The sequence below is a fragment of the Salvelinus fontinalis genome, chromosome 1 (assembly GCF_029448725.1).
Source record: "Salvelinus fontinalis isolate EN_2023a chromosome 1, ASM2944872v1, whole genome shotgun sequence".
Taxonomy (NCBI): domain Eukaryota; kingdom Metazoa; phylum Chordata; class Actinopteri; order Salmoniformes; family Salmonidae; genus Salvelinus; species Salvelinus fontinalis.
The window spans coordinates 88997290-89024779 of record NC_074665.1 but is presented as its reverse complement, the minus strand read 5'-3'; the positions used below and the strand labels follow the sequence as shown (position 1 = coordinate 89024779).

The following is a 27490-nucleotide window of genomic DNA, read 5'->3' as shown; positions in this document are numbered from 1 at the left end:
TCAGATGCTCTTATCCAGAGCAACTAGGGTTAAGTGCCTTGCTCAAGGGCACATCAACAGATTTTTCAGCTGGGTGATTCAAACCACCAAACCTTTCAGGTACTGACCCAACAATCAATCAATCAATCAAGTTTATTTTATATAGCCCTTCGTACATCAGCTAATATCTCGAAGTGCTGTACAGAGACCCAGCCTAAAACCCCAAACAGCTAGAATGCAGGTGTAGAAACACTCTTAACCACTAGGCCACCTGCCAGATGTATTCTACTAGGTTCTATAGATGTGTTCTACTAGGTTCTGCTCTATAGACATATTCTACTCTATAGATATATTCCAGTAGGTTGTACTCTATAGATGTATTCTACTAGGTTGTACTCTATAGATGTATTCTACTAGGTTCTACTCTATAGATGTATTCTACTAGGTTGTACTCTATAGATGTATTCTACTAGGTTGTACTCTATAGATGTATTCTACTAGGTTCTACTCTATAGATGTATTCCAGTAGGTTCTACTCTATAGATGTATTCCACTAGGTTTTACTCTACAGATGTATTCCAGTAGGTTCTACTCTATAGATGTATTCCAGTAGGTTCTACTCTATAGATGTATTCCAGTAGGTTCTACTCTATAGATGTATTCCAGTAGGTTCTACTCTAAAGATGTATTCCAGTAGGTTCTACTCTATAGATGTATTCCACTAGGTTGTACTCTATAGATCTATACTACTAGGTTGTACTCTATAGATCTACACTACTAGGTTCTACTCTATACATGTATTCTACTAGGTTCTACTCTATAGATGTATTCCAGTAGGTTCTACTCTATAGATGTATTCTACTAGGTTTTACTCTATATATGTATTCTACTCTATAGATGTATTCTACTAGGTTGTACTCTATAGATATATTCTACTAGGTTCTACTCAATAGATGAATTCTACTAGGTTCTACTCTATAGATGTATTCCAGTAGGTTCTACTCTATAGATGTATTCTACTAGGTTCTACTCTGTAGATGTATTCCAGTAGGTTCTACTCTATAGATGTATTCCAGTAGGTTCTACTCTATAGATGTATTCTACTAGGTTCTACTCTACAGATGTATTCCAGTAGGTTCTACTCTATAGATGTATTCTACTAGGTTCTACTCTACAGATGTATTCCAGTAGGTTCTACTCTATAGATGTATTCCAGTAGGTTCTACTCCATAAATGTATTCTACTAGGTTGTACTCTATAGATCTATACTACTAGGTTGTACTCTATAGATGTATACTACTAGGTTCTACTCTATAGATGTATTCCAGTGTGTTCTACTCTAGATATATTCCAGTAGGTTCTACTCTATAGATGTATTCCAGTAGGTTCTACTCTATAGATGTATTCCAGTAGGTTCTATTCTATAGATGTATTCCAGTAGGTTCTACTCTATAGATGTATTCCAGTAGGTTCTACTCTATAGATGTATCCAGTAGGTTCTACTCTATAGATGTATTCCAGTGGGTTCTACTCTATAGATGTATTCCAGTGGGTTCTACTCTATAGATATATTCTACTAGGTTGTACTCTATAGATGTATTCTACTAGGTTCTACTCTATAGATGTATTCTACTAGGTTCTACTCTATAGATGTATTCTACTAGGTTCTACTCTATAGATGTATTCTACTAGGTTCTACTCTATAGATGTATTCTACTAGGTTGAACTCTACAGATGCATTCCAGTAGGTTCTACTCTATAGATGTATTCCACTAGGTTTTACTCTATAGATGCATTCCACTAGGTTCTACTCTATATATGTATTCTACTAGGTTCTACTCTATAGATGTATTCTACTAGATTCTACTCTATAGATGTATTCTACTAGGTTCTACTCTATAGATGTATTCCAGTAGGTTCTACTCTATAGATGTATTCTACTAGGTTGTACTCTATAGATGTATTCTACTAGGTTGTACTCTATAGATGTATTCTACTAGGTTGTACTCTATAGATCTATACTACTAGGTTGTACTCTATAGATGTATACTACTAGGTTCTACTCTATAGATGTATTCCAGTGTGTTCTACTCTAGATGTATTCCAGTAGGTTCTACTCTATAGATGTATTCCAGTAGGTTCTACTCTATAGATGTATTCCAGTAGGTTCTACTCTATAGATGTATTCCAGTAGGTTCTATTCTATAGATGTATTCCAGTAGGTTCTACTCTATAGATGTATTCCAGTAGGTTCTATTCTATAGATGTATTCCAGTAGGTTCTACTCTATAGATGTATTCCAGTAGGTTCTACTCTATAGATGTATTCCAGTAGGTTCTACTCTATAGATCTATACTACTAGGTTGTACTCTATAGATGTATACTACTAGGTTCTACTCTATAGATGTATTCCAGTGTGTTCTACTCTAGATATATTCCAGTAGGTTCTACTCTATAGATGTATTCCAGTAGGTTCTACTCTATAGATGTATTCCAGTAGGTTCTACTCTATAGATGTATTCCAGTAGGTTCTATTCTATAGATGTATTCCAGTAGGTTCTACTCTATAGATGTATTCCAGTAGGTTCTACTCTATAGATGTATTCCAGTAGGTTCTACTCTATAGATCTATACTACTAGGTTCTACTCTATAGATGTATACTACTAGGTTCTACTCTATAGATGTATTCCAGTGTGTTCTACTCTAGATATATTCCAGTAGGTTCTACTCTATAGATGTATTCCAGTAGGTTCTACTCTATAGATATATTCTACTAGGTTGTACTCTATAGATGTATTCTACTAGGTTGTACTCTATAGATGTATTCCAGTAGGTTGTACTCTATAGATGTATTCCACTAGGTTCTACTCTATAGATGTATTCTACTAGGTTCTACTCTATAGATGTATTCTACTAGGTTTTACTCTATAGATGTATTCTACTAGGTTGTACTCTATAGATGTATTCTACTAGGTTGAACTCTACAGATGCATTCCAGTAGGTTCTACTCTATAGATGTATTCCACTAGGTTTTACTCTATAGATGCATTCCACTAGGTTCTACTCTATAGATGTATTCTACTAGGTTCTACTCTATAGATGTATTCTACTAGATTCTACTCTATAGATGTATTCTACTAGGTTCTACTCTATAGATGTATTCTACTAGGTTCTACTCTATAGATGTATTCTACTAGGTTCTACTCTATAGATGTATTCTACTAGGTTCTACTCTATAGATGTATTCTACTAGGTTCTACTCTATAGATGTATTCCACTAGGTTCTACTCTATAGATGTATTCCACTAGGTTCTACTCTATAGATGTATTCCACTAGGTTCTACTCTATAGATGTATTCCACTAGGTTCTACTCTATAGATGTATTCCAGTGGGTTCTACTCTATAGATGTATTCCAGTGGGCTCTACTCTATAGATGTATTCCAGTGGGCTCTACTCTATAGATGTATTCCAGTGGGTTCTACTCTATAGATGTATTCCAGTAGGTTCTACTCTATAGATGTATTCTACTAGGTTCTACTCTATAGATGTATTCTACTAGGTTCTACTCTATAGATGTATTCTACTAGGTTCTACTCTATAGATGTATTCTACTAGGTTCTACTCTATAGATGTATTCTACTAGGTTCTACTCTATAGATGTATTCTACTAGGTTCTACTCTATAGATGTATTCTACTAGGTTCTACTCTATAGATGCATTCCACTAGGTTCTACTGTATAGATGCATTCCACTAGGTTCTACTCTATAGATGCATTCCACTAGGTTCTACTCTATAGATGCATTCCACTAGGTTCTACTCTATAGATGCATTCCACTAGGTTCTACTCTATAGATGCATTCTACTAGGTTCTACTCTATAGATGTATTCTACTAGGTTCTACTCTATAGATGTATTCTACTAGGTTCTACTCTATAGATGTATTCTACTAGGTTCTACTCTATAGATGTATTCTACTAGGTTCTACTCTATAGATGTATTCTACTAGGTTGTACTCTACAGATGTATTCCAGTAGGTTCTACTCTATAGATGTATTCCACTAGGTTTTACTCTATAGATGCATTCCACTAGGTTCTACTCTATAGACGTATTCTACTAGGTTCTACTCTATAGACGTATTCTACTAGGTTCTACTCTATAGATGTATTCTACTAGGTTCTACTCTATAGATCTATACTACTAGGTTCTACTCTATAGATGTATTCCAGTAGGTTCTACTCTATAGATGTATTCCAGTAGGTTCTACTCTATAGATGTATTCCAGTAGGTTCTACTCTATAGATGTATTCCAGTAGGTTCTACTCTATAGATGTATTCCAGTAGGTTCTACTCTATAGATGTATTCCAGTGGGTTCTACTCTATAGATATATTCTACTAGGTTGTACTCTATAGATGTATTCTACTAGGTTCTACTCTATAGATGTATTCCAGTAGGTTCTACTCTATAGATGTATTCTACTAGGTTCTACTCTGTAGATGTATTCCAGTAGGTTCTACTCTATAGATGTATTCCAGTAGGTTCTACTCTATAGATGTATTCTACTAGGTTCTACTCTACAGATGTATTCCAGTAGGTTCTACTCTATAGATGTATTCTACTAGGTTCTACTCTACAGATGTATTCCAGTAGGTTCTACTCTATAGATGTATTCCAGTAGGTTCTACTCCATAAATGTATTCTACTAGGTTGTACTCTATAGATCTATACTACTAGGTTGTCCTCTATAGATGTATTCCACTAGGTTGTACTCTATAGATGTATTCCACTAGGTTGTACTCTATAGATGTATTCCACTAGGTTGTACTCTATAGATGTATTCCACTAGGTTGTACTCTATAGATGTATTCTACTAGGTTGTACTCTATAGATGTATTCTACTAGGTTGTACTCTATAGATGTATTCTACTAGGTTGTACTCTATAGATGTATTCTACTAGGTTCTACTCTATAGATGTATACTACTAGGTAGAGGTCGACCGATTATGAAATTTCAACGCCGATACCGATTATTGGAGGACCAAAAAAAGCAGATACTGATTAAATCAGCTGATTTAAAAAATAAATATATTTTATATATATATATATATATATATATATATATATATATATATATATATATTTTTTTTTTTGTAAATGTTTATATAATGCAAAAACACAGTGTTGGAGAAGAAAGTAAAAGTGCAATATGTGCCAACGTTTAAGTTCCTTGCTCAGAACATATGAAAGCTGGTGGTTCAATATTCCCAGTTCTTCAATATTCCCAGTTAAGAAGTTTTAGGATGTAGTTATTATATGAATTATGACGCGTTGACTATTTCTCTCTATACCATTTGTATTTCATATACCTTTGACTATATGTTCTAATAGGCACTTTAGTATTGCCAGCCTAATCTCGGGAGTTGATAGGCTTGAAGTCATAAACAGCGCTGTGCTTCAAGCATTGCTAAGAGCTGCTGGCAAACGAAGTAAAGTTTGAATGAATGCTTACGAGCCTGCTGCAGCCTACCACCGCTCAGTCAGACTGCTCTATCAAATATCAAATCATAGACTTAATATAATAAACAGAAATACGAGCCTTTGGTCATTAATATGGTCAAATCCGGAAACTATAATTCCGAAAAAACTAAAGTTTATTCTTTCAGTGAAATACGGAACATTCCATATTTTATCGAACGGGTGGCAACCCTAAGTCTAAATATTGCTGTTTGCTTATTTTTTTCTTTAAAGCAATGTATTTTTTCCGGACACTTTTCCGTGAAGCCCAGCTCTGTGGAGTGTACTGCTTAAACTGGTCCAATGGACATATATTCCAATCTCTGCTGTGGAGCTTTGTAGCTCCTTCAGGGTTATCTTTGGTCTCTTTCTTCCCTCTGATTAATGCCCTTCTTGCCTGGTCCGTGAGTTTTGGTGGGCGGCCCTCTCTTGGCAGGTTTGTTGTGGTTCCATATTCTTTCCATTTTTTAATAATGGATTTAATGGTGCTCTGTGGGATGTTCACAGTTTTGGATATTTTTTTATAACCCAACCCTGATCTGTACTTCTCCACAACTTTGTCCCTGACCTGTTTGGAGAGCTCCTTGGTCTTCATGGTGGCACTTGCTTGGTGGTGCCCCTTGCTTAGTGGTGTTGCAGACTCTGTGGCCTTTCAGAACAGGTGTATATATACTGAGTAGAGGTCGACCGATTATGATTTTTCAACGCAGATACTGATACCGGTTATTGGAGGACCAAAAAATGCCGAAACCGATTAATCGGACGATTTTTAAATTAATTTTTTTATTTGTAATAATGGCAATTACAACAATACTGAATGAACAGTTTTATTTTAACTTAATATAATGCATCAATCAAATCAATTTAGCCTCAAATAAATAATGAAACATGTTCAATTTGGTTTAAATAATGCAAAAACAAAGTGTTGAAGAAGAAAGTAAAAGTGCAATATGTGCCATGTAAGAAAGCTAATGTTTAAGTTCCTTGCTCAGAACATGAGAACATATGAAAGCTGGTGGTTCCTTTTAACATGAGTCTTCAATATTCCCAGGTAAGAAGTTTTAGGTTGAGGTTATTATAGGAATTATAGGACTATTTCTCTCTATACCATTTGTATTTCATATACCTTTGACTATTGGATGTTCTTATAGGCACTTTAGTATTGCCAGTGTAACAGTATAGCTTCCGTCCCTCTCCTCGCCGCTACCTGGGCTCGAACCAGGAACACATCGACAACAGCCACCCTCGAAGTATTGTTACCCATCGCGCCACAAAAGCCGAGCAGAGCAAGGGGAACAACTACACCAAGTCTCAGAGCAAGTGACGTTTGAAATGCTATTAGCGCACACCCCGCTAACTAGCTAGCCATTTCAGATCGGTTACATCAGCCTAATCTCGGGAGTTGATAGGCTTGAAGTCATAAACAGCGAAATGCTTGAAGCATTGCAAATAGCTGCTGGCAAACGCACAAAAGTGCTGTTTGAATGAATGCTTACGAGCCTGCTGCTGCCTACCACTGCTCAGTCAGACTGCTCTATCAAATATCAAATCATAGACTTAATTATAACATGATAACACACAGAAATACGAGCCTTATGTCATTAATATGGTCAAATCCGGAAACTATCAAATCCGGAACCGTTCCGTATTTTATTTAACGGGTGGCATCCATAAGTCTAAATATTCCTGTTACTTTGCACAACCTTCAATGTTATGTCATTATTACGTAAAATTCTGGCAAATTAGTTCGCAACGAGCCAGGTGGCGCAAACTGTTGCATATACCCTGACTCTGCGTGCAATGAATGCAATAGAAGTGACACAATTTCCCTAGTTTAATATTGCCTGCTAACATGAATTTCTTTAAACTAAATATGCAGGTTTAAAAATATATACTTCTGTGTATTGATTTTAAGAAAGGCATTGATGTTTAAGGTTAGGTACATTCGTGCAACGATTATGCATTTTTCGCAAATGCGCTTAAATCATCCCCCGTTTGGCAAAGTTGGCTGTCTTTGTTAGGAAGAAATAGTCTTCACAGTTCGCAACGAGCCAGGCGGCCCAAACTGCTGTATACACCCTGACTCTGTTGCACAGAACGCAAGAAAAGTGACACCATTTCCCTAGTTAAAAGAAATTCATGTTAGCAGGCAATATTAACTAAATATGCAGGTTTAAAAATATATACTTGTGTATTGATTTTAAGAAAGGCGTTGATGTTTATGGTTAGGTACACATTGGTGCAACGACAGTGCTTTTTTCGCGAATACACTTGTTAAATCACCCGTTTGGCGAAGTAGGCTATGATTCAATGATAAATTAACAGGCACCGCATTGATTATATGCAACGCAGGACAAGCTAGATAAACTAGTAATATCATCAACCATGTGTTGTTAACTAGTGATTATGTTAAGATTGATTGTTTTTTATAAGATACGTTTAATGCTACCTTGGCTCCTTGCTGCACTCGCATAACAGGTAGTCAGCCTGCCACGTAGTCTCCTCGTGGAGTGCAATGTAATCGGCCATGATTGCTGTCGAAAAATGCAGATTACCGATTGTTATGAAAACTTGAAATCGGCCCTAATTAATCGGCCATTCCGATTAATCAGTCTACCTCTAATACTGAGATCATGTGACAGATCATGTGACACTTAGATTGCACACAGGTGGACTTTATTTAAATAATTATGTGACTCCTGAAGGTAATTGGTTGCACCAGATCATATTTAGGGGATTCATAGCAAAGGGGCTGTATACATATGCATGCACCACTTTTCAGTTTTTTATATTTTTGAATTTTTTCATTTCATTGACATTTTTTCAATTTCCTTTCACTTCACCAATTTGGACTATTTTGTGGATGTCCATTATATAAAATCCATTTAAATTACAGGTTGTAATGAAACAAAATAGGAAAAACACGAAGGGGGGTGAATACTTTTGCAAGACACTGTATATGTCTAGGTTATACTCTATAGAGGTATACTATTAGGTTATACTCTATAGCTCTATACTACTAGGTTGTACTCTGCGCACACTGTACATAGATTTTTCTATTGTGTTATTGACTGTACGTTTGTTTATGTGTAACTCTGTGGTGTTGTTTTTGTCGCACTGCTTTGCTTTATCTTGGCCAGGTCGCAGTTGTAAATGAGAACTTGTTCTCAACTGGCCAACCTGGTTAAATAAAGGTGAAATAAAAAATAAAGAAAAATAAAGAAATAAAATATATTCTACTAAGTTGTACTCTGTAGATTTATACTACTAGGTTCTACTCTATAGATGTATGTATAAGGTTGTGTGTGACTGAATGAACGGAGTGAACAAGGATGATCTGATCAATTGAAATGCCATTATCTTTCTGCTTGTCTTTTCCTTGTGACTGTTCCTTACCTTGAACCAAATTATGTTTTAGTTCAAGGTAAAGTCATATTGAAAGAAATAAGGTCACATTTTACAGCCTAGGAATCTGAAAGCAACCTAGATCAGCAGTGGGTTGTTTACATAGAGATATATAGAGGACTCTAGTGCCCAAATGCCAGATTTAGCATGGGCAGGGCCATTGAGGACTGTCACCATTTTAAAGTAGTCAACTGGATGGGACTTCCTATGGGTTAAGGAAGGATCACATAATAATCATGAGCAAACATTCCAAAACTGAAATTGGCAGTAAATCACCAATCTTGGCATTATACCTGTTCAAAGAACACACTACAGGTGGCAGTATACACCCTTTCAGTTTGTTTACCAACTCATCGAAGTAGTAGAATAAGAAAATGGATTACTTCAAAATGAAGATGGCCTCATTGGCGCTGCCCATGCTCTCACAGACACTATAATGGGACGAATACAATGTTGCATCCTCTAACTATCTCTATGGTTGTTTACAGGCAGGTGAATTGACTGCTCACTAGCTCTTGGGGGAGTGTCCTTGGGAGGGAATGTGGGTGTGTTCCTCTCAGACTGGTGTGGAGGAGTGCTGCTTAGTCTCCATGTCTGACCCCTCACACAGCATAGAACCACTAATGAAATCTATCATAAGGTGGCGGTCACAAGGTTCCTGGTAATGACGTTGTTAGGGAAAAGATACCCTAGAGGGCTATACAACAAAGCAGAATCAATGAGTTAGCCAGCTAACTCCGATAAACAACCAGAAATAACCACTTATTTTCTGGTTCATTTAGAATGCTAATCTTAGAGATGTGCTTTTGGTTGTTGAGTCAAGTAGATCATGTCCATTTCAAGCTTATCTTTCTAAAAAAATAAAAGTTATTTCTGAATATTTTGGCAAGTAAGCTGGCTAACTCATCGATCCTGGTTTGTAGTATTCCCCTCTGGTCTCGCATGATCTTTGGAGAGCCAATCCTCCTGAGGTAATAATGTTAACCTATATAGCCTTTTTTGATGCTCAAGTTGTCGCCTCCAGAAATCGACCTTTGAACCTATCTTCTGCTTTTGAAAACTTGAGAACATTTTACTTACAGGCATCATCATTTTGCACTGAACAACAGTGAACAGCACTGAACAGCAAATCAAACAATGAAGTGTAAAGTGTAACAGAGACGTTGGTGTGCTGTAAGTACCATGGCTTGAATTTTTGACACTTCCTGATTCTCAAGCACATTATTTTACACTGTCTTGTCGATGTTTCTTTTGTGTCAATGGGAACCTTGCATGTTTTGCTGTGTCAATGGGAACCTCCCAAGTTTTGCTGCGTCAATGGGAATCTCCCATGTTTTGCTGTGTCAATGGGAACCTCCCATGTTTTGCTGTGTCAATGGGAACCTCCCATGTTTTGCTGTGTCAATTGGAATCTTGCATCTTTTTCTGTGTCAATGGGAACCTCCCATGTGTTGCTCTTGTGTTTCCTTTATTTGGACAGGCCTTCATCCACTTCCCCTCCATCAGACAGAGACCAACGGTTTCATAATCATTAGTTCTGCTTATTTACAGCTACTTGGACATTAAATTGAACTGAGCTTGCATTGTTCTCGAGATGGTCTGGGATTCTATCCCACAATGTGTTCAAACACCCCTTTATTCTTTCCTTCAGTTTGAATGAATCAGTTGTATGCTATTAACAGTCCTGAGCAAAGATCTGCTCTTTCAGCAATCAAAACAAACATCAAACAAACTGTAATACTAATAATAAATTGCATTTGTGGAGCGCTTTTAACTTACAGGTGGAAATTGCTAAAAAAGTTATTTACATTCAGAGCAACCATTCAAAGAAAAAAACTTTATTAAAAAGGCTTAAAAAAAACAATAGGCGAGAAATTAAAAGATAGCTAGTGGCCTACAGTAGTACTCTCCAAGATACATTAAATAATACAGGAGGCAACAAGGACAAAATAATAGACCTTGAAACTAACGGACATGACCAACAGACAACACAACGTAGATCACATTAAGCTGAAGACAGTTTGAAGAAGTGATTCTTGAGTTCCAGTGCCAGTGGCCGATACCGTAGAACGTGTCTTTGGGACTGCAAGGAGACTGGATTGAACGTGTTTGCGCTGAGGAGTTCACTGAGGTATTAGGGACCAGAGGCACTGAGGGTTTTGAAGACTAACATGAAGATGTTGAAGTTGTTTCTGGATGAGTAGCCAGTGGAGAGAGACTAGAATGGGGGTGATGTGGACAGACCTCTGGGTTCCTGCAAGGACCCTGGCAGCGTTGTTCTGCACAAGATGCAGCCTGTGCATGCTTTTTAAGGGGAGACCACCAAGGAGGGTATTGCAGTTGAGTCGGGAGGTGAAGAAGGAATTCACCAGTTTTTCCAGATTAAATTTGAAAGAACAGGACGGAGCCGGGTGATGTTTCTGAGGTAAAATGTAAAAAAAAAATTGTGGTCAGAGAAAGTGAGGGAGGGGTCCAGTAACAATCCAAGGTTGGAGACGGAGGAGGACAGTGGGATGTAGTGGCTGCCAAGGGTAAGGGTGGTGAAGGAACTGGTTGTGGTATGATGGTGTGGGCAGATGAGGACTGCTTCTGCTTTAGTGTTGAGTTGTAGGAAGTTGTCATCCAGGCCTTGATGTCATCCAGACAGCTGCTGAGGGTGTTTCTGAATGAGAGGGAGTCCGGGGCTGTTTTATGTAGATACAGTGCATTCTGAAAGAATTCAGACCTCTTGACTTTTTCCACATTTGGTTACGTTACAGCCGTATTCTAAAATGGATTAAATAGTTTTTTCCCCCTCATCAATCCGCACACAATACCCCACAATGACAGAGCAAAAACAGTTTTCTTGAAAATTTTGCACATATATTAAGTAAAAACAGAAATATCACATTTACGTAAGTATTTACTCAATACTTTGTTGAAGCACCTTTGGCAGTGATTACAGCATTGAGTCGTCTTGGGTATGGCGCTACAAGCTTGGCCCACCTGTATTTGGGGAGTTTCTCCCATTCTTCTCTGTAGATCCTCTCAAGCTCTGTCAGGTTGGATGGGGAGCGTCGCTGCACAGCTATTTTCAGGTCTCTCCAGAGATGTTCGATCGGGTTCATGTCCGGCTATGGCTGGGCCACTCAAGGACATTCAGAGACTTGTCCTGAAGTCACTCCTGCGTTGTCTTGACTGTGTGCATAGGGTTGTTGTCCTGATTGTTCACCCCAGTCTGAGGTCCAGAACGCCCTGGAGCAGGTTTTCATCAAGGAACTCTCTGTACTTTGCTCCATTCATCTTTCCCTTGATCCTGACTAGTCTCCTAGTCCCTGCCGCTGAAAAACATCCCCACATTATGATGCTTTCACTACCATTCTGTATTTTATTTTTTATTTCACCTTTCTTTAACCAGGTAGGCTAGTTGAGAACAAGTTCTCATTTACAACTGCGACCTGGCCAAGATAAAGCAAAGCAGTTCGATGCATACAACAACACAGAGTTACACATGGAATAAAAAAACATACAGTCAATAATACAGTAGAAAATAAAACGAGTCTATATACAGTGTGTGCAAATGAGGTAGGATAAGGGAGGTAAGGCAATAAATAGTCCATGGTGGTGAAGTAATTACAATACAGCAATTAAACACTGGAATGGTAGATGTGCAGAAGATGAATGTGCAAGTAGAGATACTGGGGTGCAAAGGAGCAAGATAAATAAATAAATACAGTATGGGGATGAGGTAGTTGGATGGGCTATGTACAGGTGCAGTGATCTGTGAGCTGCTCTGTCAGCTGGTGCTTAAAGCTTGTGAGGGTGATATGAGTCTCCAGCTTCAGTGATATTTTCACTGTGCTGTAGGGATGGTGCCAGGTTTGCTGTAGCTGTAGCTTCACTGTAGGGATGGTGCCAGGTTTCCTCCAGACATGACACTTGGCATTCAGGCCAAAGATTTCAATCTTGGTTTCATCAGACCAGAGGATCTTGGTTCTCATGGTCTGAGAGTCCTTTAGGTGCCTTTTGGCAAACTCCAAGCAGGCTGTCATGGGCCTTTTACTGAGGAGTGGCTTCCGTCCGGCCACTCTACCATAAACACATGATTGGAGGAGTGTTGCAGAGATTGTTCTCCATCTGGAAGGTTTTCCCATCTCCCCAGAGGAACTCTGGAGTTCTGTCAGAGTGACCATCGGGTTCCTGGTCACCTCCCTGAGCAAGGCCCTTTTCCCCGATTGCTCAGTTTGGCCAGGCGACCAGCTCTGGGAAGAGTCTTGGTGGTTCCAAACTTCTTCTATTTAAGAATGATCTGTGTTCTTGGGGACCTTCAATGCTGCAGACAATTTTTGGTCCACTTCCGCAGATCTGTGCCTCAATGCAATCCTGTCTTTGAGCTCCACGGACAATTCCTTCCACCTAATGGCTTGGTTTTTGCTCTCACATGCACGTTCAACTGTGGGACTTTATATAGACATGTGTGTGTCTTTCCAATTCATGTCCAATCAATTTTATTTAGCACAGGTGGACTGCAATCAAGTTGTAGAAACATCTCAAGGATTAGCAATGGAAACAGGATGCACCTGAGCTCAATTCCGACTCTCATATCAAAGGGTCTGAATACTTATGTAAATAAGCTTTTTTTTATACACTGCTCAAAAAAATAAAGGGAACACTAAAATAGCACATCCTAGATCTGAATGAATTAAATATTCTTATTAAATACTTTTTTCTTTACATAGTTGAATGTGCTGACAACAAAATCACACAAAAATGATCAATGGAAATCAAATTTATCAACCCATGGAGGTCTGGATTTGGAGTCACACTCAAAATTAAAGTGGAAAACCATACTACAGGCTGATCCAACTTTGATGTAATGTCCTTAGAACAAGTCAAAATGAGGCTCAGTAGTGTGTGTGGCCTCCACGTGCCTGTATGACCTCCCTACAACGCCTGGGCATGCTCCTGATGAGGTGGCGGATGGTCTCCTGAGGGATCTCCTCCCAGACCTGGACTAAAGCATCCGCCAACTCCTGAACAGTCTGTGGTGCAATGTGGCGTTGGTGGATGGAGCGAGACATGATGTCCCAGATGTGCTCAATTGGATTCAGGTCTGGGGAACGGGCGGGCCAGTCCATAGCATCAATGCCTTCCTCTTGCAGGAACTGCTGACACACTCCAGCCACATGAGGTCTAGCATTGTCTTGCATTAGGAGGAACCCAGGGCCAACCGCACCAGCATATGGTCTCACAAGGGGTCTGAGGATCTCATCTCGGTACCTAATGGCAGTCAGGCTACCTCTGGCGAGCACATGGAGGGCTGTGCGGCCCCACAAAGAAATGCCACCCCACACCATGACTGACCCACCGCCAAACCGGTCATGCTGGAGGATGTTGCAGGCAGCAGAACGTTCTCCACGGCGTCTCCAGACTCTGTCACGTCTGTCACATGTGCTCAGTGTGAACCTGCTTTCATCTGTGAAGAGCACAGGGCGCCAGTGGCGAATTTGCCAATCTTGGTGTTCTCTGGCAAATGCCAAACGTCCTGCACGGTGTTGGGCTGTAAGCACAACCCCCACCTGTGGACGTCGGGCCCTCATACCACCCTCATGGAGTCTTCTTCTGACCGTTTGAGCAGACACATGCACATTTGTGGCCTGCTGGAGGTCATTTTGCAGGGCTCTGGCAGTGCTCCTCCTTTCACAAAGGCGGAGGTAGCGGTCCTGCTGCTGGGTTGTTGCCCTCCTACGGCCTCCTCCACATCTCCTGATGTACTGGCCTGTCTCCTGGTAGCGCCTCCATGCTCTGGACACTACGCTGACAGACACAGCAAACCTTCTTGCCACAGCTTGCATTGATGTGCCATCCTGGATGAGCTGCACTACCTGAGCCACTTGTGTGGGTTGTAGACTCCGTCTCATGCTACCACTAGAGTGAAAGCACCGCCAGCATTCAAAAGTGACCAAAACATCAGCCAGGAAGCATAGGAACTGAGAAGTGGTCTGTGGTCACCACCTGCAGAATCACTCCTGTTTTGGGGGGTGTCTTGCTAATTGCCTATAATTTCCACCTTTTGTCTATTCCATTTGCACAACAGCATGTGAAATTTATTGTCAATCAGTGTTGCTTCCTAAGTGGACAGTTTGATTTCACAGAAGTGTGATTGACTTGGAGTTACATTGTGTTCCCTTTATTTTTTTGAGCAGTGTACATTTGCAAACATTTATTTTTATTTAATCAATTTTTGAATACGGGCCTAAGATGAAGCTTTGAGAGACACCACAGGTGATCGTGGTGGGTTCTGACTTGTCATTTCCTATGACAACATATTGTGTGCATTTGGAAAGTTAGGAGGTGAACCAGTGTAGGACGATACTGTCGAGACCTATCTTTTCCTTCAATCGGCCCAGGAGGATGCTGTGGTCAACCGTGTGGAGGCGGCACTGAGGTCAAGGAGGATGAGGATGTTCGGAAGTCCACTGTCAGCTGACATGAGGAGGTTGTTTACCACGCTGATGAGGGCCATTTCTATGGCCTGGACGAAACCAGTATTGCAATATTTTTCCATGGCAAAATGAAAACACGAAGCAGACCAAACTTTTTGATCCTTAAAAACCTGCCTTATGTAAAATATTGTGTGCTATAGCTTGGAAAATAAATAATTGTGAATTTGGATGATGTTTGTTTCCAACATTTTTCCTAGAGAAGTTAAATCTACTTTGTGTTTTGTTACATTGCCACGATACTAAAATGTATCGCGATACAGATATCGTCCCGGTCCTAGCTGTTTCTCTACATTGGTTAGGCCTGAAACCGGATTGTAAATTCTCATAGTCTGAGTTTACATAGGCGATGATTGCACTTCTTGTGGTGTTAATCTTTTTGAAAAAGTAGGTGGAGAACTTCCGCAGTCCTCTGTGGTCGTCCTCTGTGGCAGTACTCTGTGGTAGTGTCTGTGGTAGTGTCTGTGGTAGTCCTCTGTGGTAGTCCTCTGTGGTAGTCCTCTGTGGTAGTCCTCTGTGGTAGTCCTCTGTGGTAGTCCTCTGTGGTAGTCCTCTGTGGCAGTCCTCTGTGGCAGTCCTCTGTGGCAGTCCTCTGTGGCAGTCCTCTGTGGCAGTCCTCTGTGGCAGTCCTCAGTGGTAGCAGTGTTGTATGTACAGTGTGAATTAATGGTGCAGATAAAACATTCAGCAGCCATGGGCCATAGAACCTCCCTATTCTTGAAAAGTGAGGCATGAGTAAATGCCACACCTTATCTTTCCCCTCCAGCCTCAGAGTTTCCGGTCTGTTTCCATTCCCCTGGCTTCTTACTCTCAAACAGGAAAGAGAAGAATTAGGGAAGGACAAGAATCTGGTCCCTAAGCAAGTGAATCACTGTGAAAACCCTGATGCAGCGCTGTATCAGAAGACTACATTTTCTACCCTAGTGCAGCGCTGTATGAGAAGACTACATTTTCTACCCTAGTACAGCGCTGTATGAGAAGACTACATTTTCTACCCTAGTACAGCGCTGTATGAGAAGACTACATTTTCTACCCTAGTGCAGCGCTGTATGAGAAGACTACATTTTCTACCCTAGTGCAGCGCTGTATGAGAAGACTACATTTTCTACCCTAGTGCAGCGCTGTATGAGAAGACTACATTTTCTACCCTAGTACAGCGCTGTATGAGAAGACTACATTTTCTACCCTAGTACAGCGCTGTATGAGAAGACTACATTTTCTACCCTAGTACAGCGCTGTATGAGAAGACTACATTTTCTACCCTAGTACAGCCCTGTATGAGAAGACTACATTTTCTACCCTAGTGCAGCGCTGTATGAGAAGACTACATTTTCTACCCTAGTGCAGCGCTGTATGAGAAGACTACATTTTCTACCCTAGTGCAGCGCTGTATGAGAAGACTACATTCTCTACCCTAGTACAGCGCTGTATGAGAAGACTACATTTTCTACCCTAGTACAGCCCTGTATGAGAAGACTACATTTTCTACCCTAGTGCAGCGCTGTATGAGAAGACTACATTTTCTACCCTAGTACAGCGCTGTATGAGAAGACTACATTTTCTACCCTAGTACAGCGCTGTATGAGAAGACTACATTTTCTACCCTAGTACAGCGCTGTATGAGAAGACTACATTTTCTACCCTAGTACAGCGCTGTATGAGAAGACTACATTTTCTACCCTAGTATAGCGCTGTATGAGAAGACTACATTTTCTACCCTAGTGCAGCGCTGTATGAGAAGACTTCATCTGTTATTTTGCTCTGCTATGGAGATTATAATTTGTTTTGCAAAGAGGAGAAATTACTAAATGCACCAAAGTTGGGATAATCGTTGACAGAATTATTGGCCTAGAAAGTAAAATTAAAGTACAGTTTATTACTGATATGTACTGAAGTGAATATACCATTGTTCAATATCCACTATTTCTAATTTTGTGTTCAGTGATTCTTGAAGCCTTATGTTCCACATAGTAATGAACAGTAAATATGTTCATTATTTCTGATCAGGTGTTCTTGTGTGATTCCCCACAGTTGACGGACTGGAAAAATGTTCTCTTGCCAGCTGTGATGTTGTGGTGGGCAGCACCCAGACTCCTCCACTTAAGCAGAAGGGGAAGCTCTCCACTATAGGGAAGATCTTCAAACCCTGGAAGTGGCGCAAGAAGAAAACCAGCGACAAGTTTCAGGACCTATCCATATGTATGTCTGATGTAGCCTCGTCACATACTGCTTCATTATGCTGTAGCCAACTCTTCCATCGTTGTCATTCCACATGTTGTCATGTATTACGCTGTAGCCAACTCTTCCATCGTTGTCATTCCACATGTTGTCATGTATTATGCTGTAGCCAACTCTTCCACCGTTGTCATTCCACATGTTGTCATGTATTATGCTGTAGCCAACTCTTCCATCGTTGTCATTCCACATGTTGTCGTGTATTATGCTGTAGCCAACTCTTCCATCGTTGTCATTCCACATGTTGTCATGTATTATGCTGTAGCCAACTCTTCCACCGTTGTCATTCCACATGTTGTCATGTATAATGCTGTAGCCAACTCTTCCATCGTTGTCATTCCACATGTTATCATGTATTATGCTGTAGCCAACTCTTCCATCGTTGTCATTCCACATGTTGTCGTGTATTATGCTGTAGCCAACTCTTCCATCGTTGTCATTCCACATGTTGTCGTGTATTATGCTGTAGCCAACTCTTCCATCGTTGTCATTCCACATGTTGTCATGTATTATGCTGTAGCCAACTCTTCCACCGTTGTCATTCCACATGTTGTCATGTATTACGCTGTAGCCAACTCTTCCATCGTTGTCATTCCACATGTTGTCATGTATTACGCTGTAGCCAACTCTTCCATCGTTGTCATTCCACATGTTGTCGTGTATTATGCTGTAGCCAACTCTTCCATCGTTGTCATTCCACATGTTGTCGTGTATTATGCTGTAGCCAACTCTTCCACCGTTGTCATTCCACATGTTATCATGTATAATGCTGTAGCCAACTCTTCCATCGTTGTCATTCCACATGTTGTCATGTATTACGCTGTAGCCAACTCTTCCATCGTTGTCATTCCACATGTTGTCGTGTATTATGCTGTAGCCAACTCTTCCATCGTTGTCATTCCACATGTTGTCGTGTATTATGCTGTAGCCAACTCTTCCATCGTTGTCATTCCACATGTTGTCGTGTATTATGCTGTAGCCAACTCTTCCATCGTTGTCATTCCACATGTTTTCATGCCAAACATGACATGAAACTTGTGCCATTCACTATCCCCTCACATGATTAACATCCCCACAAAGTTTTAATCTATTGGTTTGCATCTTGCGTGACTGCCATGACGGGCAAGCTAAATAGTGTATACCCTCACTAAAGTACATCTTGTGGTTTTGACATTTATGTTAAAATTTGAAGCTTGATTAAAAGAATATCAGCAGGCTAGGGGCAGGTTTGACAGGAGTGAGTGTAATCATGGGTTTAATTTCTCAAGCATCCTCCACTGTTTCTGTACTATGTATGATGTAACACAGAACTAAATGAAGTGATATCTGATCATTATATGCAATCATGTTGAGCTATTCATGTCATACTAGACCTGGCTTCAAATAGTTTGTTTTATTTCAAATAGTTTGACCATTTGAGTGAGCCTGTCTGAATGCCTGGGTGGGATAGCTGGGTGGAATAGCTATTTAAAGAAAACAATACTATTGGAACCCAATTCTGTCGTCTGTGTCATAGCTGTCTGGCTAGTAGTAGGAAGGCCTGACAACGATGGAAGCTTCTGAAGCTAAGCAGGGTTGGTCCTGGTCGGTCCCTGGATGGGAGACCAGATGCTGCTGGAAGTGGTGTTGGAGGGCCAGTAGGAGGCACTCTTTCCTCTGGTCTAAAAAATATCCCAATGCCCCAGGGCAGTGATTGGGGACACTGCCCTGTGTAGGGTGCCGTCTTTCGGATGGGACGTTAAACGGGTGTCCTGACTCTCTGAGGTCATTAAAGATCCCATGGCACTTATCGTAAGAGTAGGGGTGTTAACCCCGGTGTCCTGGCTAAATTCCCAATCTGGCCCTCAAACCATCATGGTCACCTAATAATCCCCAGTTTACAATTGGCTCATTCATCCCCCTCCTCTCCCCTGTAACTACTCCGCAGGTCGTTGCTGCAAATGAGAACGTGTTCTCAGTCAACTTACCTGGTAAAATAACGGAAAAATAAAATAAATAAATTCTCAAGTTCATCTCTTGGTGTGATAATCGAACACAAATGCTGTTATTATTATTTTTTACATAATTTACATATGTAATGGTCTACTTTCCCTACTGCATCATGGCTCCATGACCCTAAGCTGTCCATCTGTCACATGGTCTGTTCTAATTTTATTCCTCTGTCATTTTTCCTGGACTTTTATTTCATCCCTGACGTACATATAGTGTGTCTGTGTGTGTGTACACACTGGGTAATATCCTACCCTGTCATTGCAAAGATCACAGAATGAATGACTGCATCTGGCCAATGATTAACTCTGCCTTGCTCATCTCCATAGTTCTGGAGAGGAAAATCTCCACGAGGCAAAGTCGAGAGGAGCTGATAAGACGAGGAGTCCTCATTCCGGATCAAGGTGAGAGTTACGGTGGGAAAATGAATGTAATTAACAGTGTGCATTTGTTAAAGGCCCTGTTTCCCTCTGTGGCATTGTCATGCCAAAAACCACTCTCACAAGAGCTGCTGTCCTCTACTAACAATTTACCTGCATCAACAAGTTTGTGTTTTTATAACCAGTGGAAAACTCCCTGATGTTAGCTGTTGCTACGATGGGGAAGAAACCCAAACTGCAGTACCATCTAAGTTGTTTGTCCTCCTGGTAGTCACTGAAGAGCAAGAGTAATGAGGCCCAGGAGAGGACCCTGTTGCTGCACACACTAACACCCCCCTCCCCCTACATTGTTATATTCTAATGTAACATTACCTAAAATCTGCAAGGATGAAAAAGAACATTTTGTTCTTAACTTCTCTGGGATAGGTGGCAGTATTTTCACGTCCGGATGAAAAGCGTGTACAAAGTAAACTGCTTGATACTCAGGCCCAGAAGCTAAGATATGCATATTATTAGAATATGTGGATAGAAACCACTCTGAAGTTTCTAAAACTGTTTGAATCATGTCTGTGAGTATAACAGAACTTATTTGGCAGGCGAAACCCCGAGGACAAACCATTCAGATGTTTTTTTTTAGGTCACTCTTTTCAATGGGATTTCATTGGGAATCCAGATTTCTAAGGGACCTTCTTGCAGTTCCTATCACTTCCACTGGATGTCAACAGTCTTTAGAAATTGGTTGAGGTTTTTCCTTTGAGAAATTAAGAAGTAGCACTGTTCAGAATGAGGGTAGATAGAAGTGTACTCTTTATCAGAGGCGCATGACCTGAACGCTCGCTACACTTTGTTTTCCTCCGGTATTGAACACAGATCATACCGTCTTAAATTTTATCGATTATTTACGTAAAAAAATACCTAAAGTTGTATTAGGAAAGTAGTTTGAAATGTTTGGACAAAGCTTACAGGTAACTTATGAGATATTTTGTAGTCACGTTGCGCGAGATGGAACCAGTGTTTTTCTGGATCAAACGCGACAAATAAATGGACATTTTGGATATATCGACGGAATAAATCGGAAAAAAAGGACCATTTGTGATGTTTATGGGACATATTGGAGTGCCAACAGAAGAAGCTTGTCAAATGTAAGGCATAAATTATATCTTTATTTCTGTGTTTTGTGTCGCGCCTGGAGGGTTGAAATATGATTGTCTGTGTTTGTTTGCTGGGGAGCTATCCTCAGATAATAGTGTTGTTTGCTTTCGACGTAAAGCCTTTTTGAAATCTGACACGTTGGCTGGATTCACAACAAGTGTAGCTTTAATTTGGTGTATTGCATGTGTGATTTCATGAAAGTAAAATTTTTATAGTCATTTATTTTGAATTTGGCGCTCTGCATTTTCACTGGATGTTGGCCGGTGGGACGCTAGCATCCCACATATCCCAGAGAGGTTAAGGGAGTTAATCTCATGGTAAACGTAAATGTCTCAAGCCAGAAGCCTCCTTCTTGTATTCCTCGTGTGTACTGTATACTGAGTGGATGTAAAATAGTAAAATAGCTTCATATCACCCCCTTCTAACTGTTAAATGTTTCCTTAGGACCAGAGGACCCAGTGAACCCTGAGACTCTAAATGGCCATGCCACGCTGAGTCTGGGGTCAGAGGAGGTCAAAGTTGACATAGAGTCTCCTGAAACGCCTTCAGAGGAGAAGACCAAAGAGTCAGAGAATTCTGAAGACAAAGCAGGTATACTGGAATGCTTTTAACATGTTTGTCTGCAAGCAGGCCAAAGCTAAATGAAATGGCATGGTCTAAACCCATTCAGTGATTGATTGAATAATGTGTCCACTAGCGCTTCCTATTTTGGCTTTGACCTCCAAGCATGAGTCTGAACAGAGCAATAACCCATCCACTGATGGCCAATATTACCCTGTTAGACCTGCAGGAGTATTGCCATCTGAAGCTTTTAAAGTGTTGTGGGGGTTTCTCAATTCAATTTGTATTGGTTTTTCCATCCCATGCCATTAAGATGTCTCCATCGCTGTTAATCTTTTAGCAGATGGCTGATCGGCACAAGGCTGCACACTCCAGCAGAATGTATCCAGATGTTAAATCCCCTTGATGCTTGGATAGAGAAATGAAAGAGTAGAGACCCCTATTCTTAAGACCTTCAGGTCAAAGGAGTCTGTCACTTCTGCAATGATCAAATGCCTTCTGTACTCTACTGATCATACCACTGGAGCCAGAGCTCTGGCCTCTTCAGATCAATAGTAAGCCACTCCACTGCTTCCTACTTAAGACCAAAAAAAAACTGGAATGACCGGCTAGATCTCTCTCCAACGACACATTCAGAGTCGTTCAGCTGGTCAATGCAGGTCAGGAGAACTGATTCAATTGAGTTCTCAGTTCATTACAGAGCCATTTGGTGCCCTGTCAGGGCAGATACCCAGGCTGTGCCTCATCTACAGTGCCCGAGCACTGAGGGCACTGCCTGGCAATAATAATGTGCTGCTTTAATGAATGCATCGAGAGCATGGTCGTGTCAGCTCAGATGAGTAAGAATGTGGAGAGAAATTCTCCTATGTTGACCCCATAAGATATACTTTATTAGTCCATACTAGATGGACGTTTGTCCCCTCCGATATAAACACACACGTTAGGTTGGAGGTCAAGTCACATAATAAAGGTTTGTTAGACCTTTCTTCATACCTCCGATATACAGTGGCTTGCGAAAGTATTCACCCCCCTTGGCATTCTTCCTATTTTGTTGCCTTACAACCTGGAATTAAATTTTCCTGCTGGAAGGTGAACCTCCGTCCCAGTCTCAAATCTCTGGAAGACTAAAACAGGTTTCCCTCAAGAATTTCCCTGTATTTAGCACCATCCATCATTCCTTCAATTCTGACCAGTTTCCCAGTCCCTGCCGATGAAAAACATCCCCACAGCATGATGGTGTTCTTATCTAACCAGAGTATCTTCTCAAACCAAATTTTATTTGTCACATACACATGGTTAGCAGATGTTAATGCGAGTGTAGAGAAATGCTTATGCATCTAGTTCCGAACATGCAGTAATATCTAACAAGTAATCTAACCTAACAATTTCACAACTACCTTATACACACAAGTGTAAAGGAAAGAATAAGAATATGTACATAAAAATATATGAATGAGTGATGGCCGAACGGCATAGGCTAGATGCAGTAGATGGTATAGAGTACAGTATATACATATGAAATGAGTAATGTAGGGTATGTAAACATTATATATTTAGTGGCATTGTTTAAAGTGGCTAGTGATGCATTTATTACATAAATGTTTCCATTATTAAAGTGGCTAGAGTTGAGTCAGTATGTTGGCAGCAGCCCCTCAATGTTAGTGATGGCTGTTTAACAGTCTGATTGCCTTGAGATAGAAGCTGTTTTTCAGTCTCTCGGTCCCCGCTTTGATGCACCTGTACTGACCTCGCCTTCTGGATGATAGCGGGGTGAACAGGCAGTGGCTCGTGTGGTTGTTGTCCTTGATGACCTTTTTGGCCTTGCTGTGACATCGGGTGGTATAGGTGTCCTGGAGGGCAGGTAGTTTGCCCCCGGTGATGCGTTGTGCAGACCTCACTACCCTCTGGAGAGCCTTGCCGTTGTGGGCGGAGCAGTTGCTGTACCAGGCGGTGATACAACCCGACAGGATGCTCTCGATTGTGCATCTGTAAATGTTTGTGAGTGTTTTTGTTGGCAAGCTGAATTTTTTCAGCCTCCTGAGTTTGAAGAGGCGCTGCTGCTCCTTCTTCACCACGCTATCTGTGTGGGTGGACCATTTCAGTTTGTCCGTGATGTGTACGCCGAGGAACTTAAAACTTCCCACCCCTGCTGTTTCCTGAAGTCATCTGCTTTGTTTTGTTGACATTGAGTGGGAGGTTATTTTCCTGACACCACACTCCGAGGGACCCCACCTCCTCCCTGTAGGCCGTCTCGTCGTTGTTTGTAATCAAGCCTACCACTGTAGAGTCATCTGCAAACTTGATGATTGAGTTGGAGGCGTGCATGGCCACGCAGTCATGGGTGAACAGGGAGTACAGGAGAGGGCTGAGAACACACCCTTGTGGGGCCCCAGTGTTGAGGATCAGCGGGGTGGAGATGTTGTAACCTAGCCTCACCACCTGGGGGGTGGCCCATCAGGAAGTGCAGGACCCAGTTGCACAGGGCGGGGTCGAGACCCAGGGTCTCGAGCTTAATGACAAGTTTGGAGGGTACTATGGTGTTAAATGCTGAGCTGTAGTCGATGAACAGCATTCTTACATAGGTATTCCTCTTGTCTCCCACATGCCTTTTGGCGAACACCAAAAGTGTTTGCTTATTTGTTTCTTAAGCAATGGATTTTTTCTGGCCACTCTTCCGTAAAGCCCAACTCTGTGGAGTGTACGGCTTAAAGTGATCCGATGGACAGATACTCTAATCTCTGCTGTGGAGCTTTGCAGCTCCTTTAGGGTTATCTTTGGTCTCTTTGTTGTCTCTCTGATTAATGCCCTTCTTGTCTGGTCCGTGAGTTTTGGTGGGCGGCCCTCTCTTGACAGGTTTGTTGTGGTGCCATATTCTTTCCATTTTTTAATAATGGATTTAATGGCTCTCCGTGGGATGTTCAAAGTTTCGGATATTTTTTTATAACCCAACCCTGATCTGTACTTCTCCACAACTTTGTCCCTGACCTGTTTGGAGAGCTCCTTGGTCTTCATGGTGCCGCTTGCTTGGTGGTGCTCCTTGCTTAGTGGTGTTGCAGACTCTGGGGCCTTTCAGAACAGGTGTATATCTACTGAGATCATGTGATGCTTAGATTGCACACAGGTGGACTTTATTTAACTAATTATGTGACTTCTGAAGGTAATTGGTTGCACCAGATCTTATTTCGGGGCTTCATAGCAAAGGGGGTGAATACATATGCACGCACCACTTTTCAGTTTTTAATTTTTTTAAATTTTCTTTTCACTTCATCAATTTGGACTATTTTGTGTATGTCAATAACATGAAATCCAAATAAAAATCAATTTAAATTACAGGTTGTAATGCAACAAAATAGGAAAAATGCCAAGGGGGTGAATACTTTTGCAGGGTTTGTTAGACCTTTCTTCATTCCTCCGATATGCACATAATGCACCACTTTATGTTCCCCACTTTTACGATTATTAGTGAGACTGTGTCTGTCTGACTACATCCATCTGGGGGTTGGTAAATGACAGGAGAGGTTGCTCTGCTCCCCCTCTACCCTCGTAGTGACAAATGAAAACAAAGCTACTCCAAATGGGTACCAGGCCAGAACGAACCAGACCAGAATGCGGGAGGCCCCCCAAAAAAGCCCTACCACTGCACCTCCCAAATCAGCTGGTGGGGTTACAGCAGGGAGCAGGGACGGGACCACGGGCGGTAAAAAGCTGGCCAAAAGCACAGGCAAGCAAGCTTCTGCTCTGTCCCACAAACAAAACCATCGAAACAATTACCGTGGGAGCGGTGAGTATCAGTGGTGCTGGTTGGTTGGGAGAGAGAAGCCTGTTTGCATGCAAAACCCGTCTTCGCATGTGGAAGGCCTCCCTCCGTCCATCCATCCTTGTCTCCCCTCAGGAATGAATGGTAGTGTCCATACTAGAATAGGCTGAGGATTTACAGTAGTTGAAAGGTTTTTTTTTTTCTTGTAGTAAAAAGGAAGTGAGAAGAGTGTGTACAGAGTGTTGCCTGCAAATACTTTTACACAGCAGAGCACTACAATGAGACAATGTGTCCCATTTGTGTTCCCCTGCTTGCTGTCTGCCTGCTGCCTACCTGCTGCCTTCCTTCTGCCTGCCTGCGCCTGTCTGCTGCTTGCCTGCCTGCCTGCTGCCTTCCTGGTGCCTGCCTGCTGCCTACCTGCTGTCTGCCTGCTGCCTGCCTGCCTGTCGCCTGCCCTCTGTCTTTCTTCTGCCTCTGAGAACCCTTGCTCATGTGGTTTCTTTTTGTCTTTGGTGCATGAGGATCTGGTTCATGGAGTTCCCCAGGTCCTGTGTGGCCATTTCGTGTTTGTGTGTGTCTGGTTGTATTTGTCTGTCTGTCTGTCTGTGTGCCAGCGTCTGTGCACATGTCTCATTTGACCCCATTACAATAAACTATGCTACTCAGGGCCAATAGTGTTGCATGTGATGGGCATGCCTGCCAAACTTGTTTGTTTATTAGTTTCTGTAAAGAAATGACATATTTTGGCCTCTCCATATTTCTGTTTTATGTCCATTGTTATCCTCTGGCTATAGTAATCTTTAAGTTCGCATTGTCCTCTTGTTGAGTGACAGTTTTTTGAGTTCGCATTGTTCTCTTGTTGAGTGACAGTAGTTTATTGAGTTCACATTGTTCTCTTGTTGAGTGACAGTTTTTTGAGTTCACATTGTTCTCTTGTTGAGTGACAGTAGTTTATTGAGTTCACATTGTTCTCTTGTTGAGTGACAGTTTATTGAGTTCGCATTTTTCTCTTGTTGAGTGACAGTAGTTTATTGAGTTCACATTGTCCTCTTGTTGAGTGACAGCAGTTTATTGAGTTCACATTGCTCTCTTGTTGAGTGACAGCAGTTTATTGAGTTCACATTGCTCTCTTGTTGAGTGACAGCAGTTTTTTGAGTTCACATTGCTCTCTTGTTGAGTGACAGCAGTTTATTGAGTTCACATTGCTCTCTTGTTGAGTGACAGCAGTTTTTTGAGTTCACATTGCTCTCTTGTTGAGTGACAGCAGTTTATTGAGTTCACCTTGTTCTCTTGTTGAGTGACAGTAGTTTATTGAGTTCACATTGTTCTCTTGTTGAGTGACAGTAGTTTATTGAGTTCACATTGTTCTCTTGTTGAGTGACAGTAGTTTATTGAATTCACATTGTTCTCTTGTTGAGTGACAGTTTATTGAGTTCACATTGTTCTCTTGTTGAGTGACAGTAGTTTATTGAGTTCACATTGTTCTCGTTGGGGACAGTTTATTGAGTTCACATTGTTCTCTTGTTGAGTGACAGTAGTTTGAGTTCACATTGTTCTCTTGTTGAGTGACAGTAGTTTATTGAGTTCACATTGTTCTCTTGTTGAGTGACAGTAGTTTATTGAGTTCACATTGTTCTCTTGTTGAGTGACAGTTTATTGAGTTCACATTGTTCTCTTGTTGAGTGACAGTTTATTGAGTTCGCATTTTTCTCTTGTTGAGTGACAGTAGTTTATTGAGTTCACATTGTTCTCTTGTTGAGTGACAGTAGTTTATTGAGTTCACATTGTTCTCTTGTTGAGTGACAGTTTATTGAGTTCACATTGTTCTATTGTTGAGTGACAGCAGTTTATTGAGTTCACATTGCTCTCTTGTTGAGTGACAGTAGTTCATTTGGTTTTGAATAGCTTCTGTAAATCTACCAAATGGTGTATCCACAATACAACCTTTATCCACAATACGGCTTGTATCCACAATACGGCCTCTATCCGCAATACGGCCTCTATCCGCAATACGGCCTCTATCCGCAATACG

The 27490-nt window shown here is 41.1% G+C and overlaps 1 protein-coding gene across 4 annotated transcripts in view; it reads left to right on the top strand.

Annotated features, from left to right (window-relative positions):
* The window catches only part of LOC129863410 (phosphatase and actin regulator 2-like), a 74943-nt gene that overhangs the window by 26752 nt on the left and 20701 nt on the right, over positions 1 to 27490 (top strand). For 3 of the 4 annotated variants that reach the window (XM_055935380.1, XM_055935397.1, XM_055935388.1), the window contains exons 2-5: positions 17416 to 17583; positions 19938 to 20012; positions 21585 to 21731; positions 25249 to 25482. In XM_055935380.1, coding sequence (XP_055791355.1) covers positions 17416 to 17583; positions 19938 to 20012; positions 21585 to 21731; positions 25249 to 25482 — 624 coding nt within the window. The remainder of the gene's footprint in view (positions 1 to 17415; positions 17584 to 19937; positions 20013 to 21584; positions 21732 to 25248; positions 25483 to 27490) is intronic. The other variant, XM_055935405.1, reaches the window with a different exon arrangement.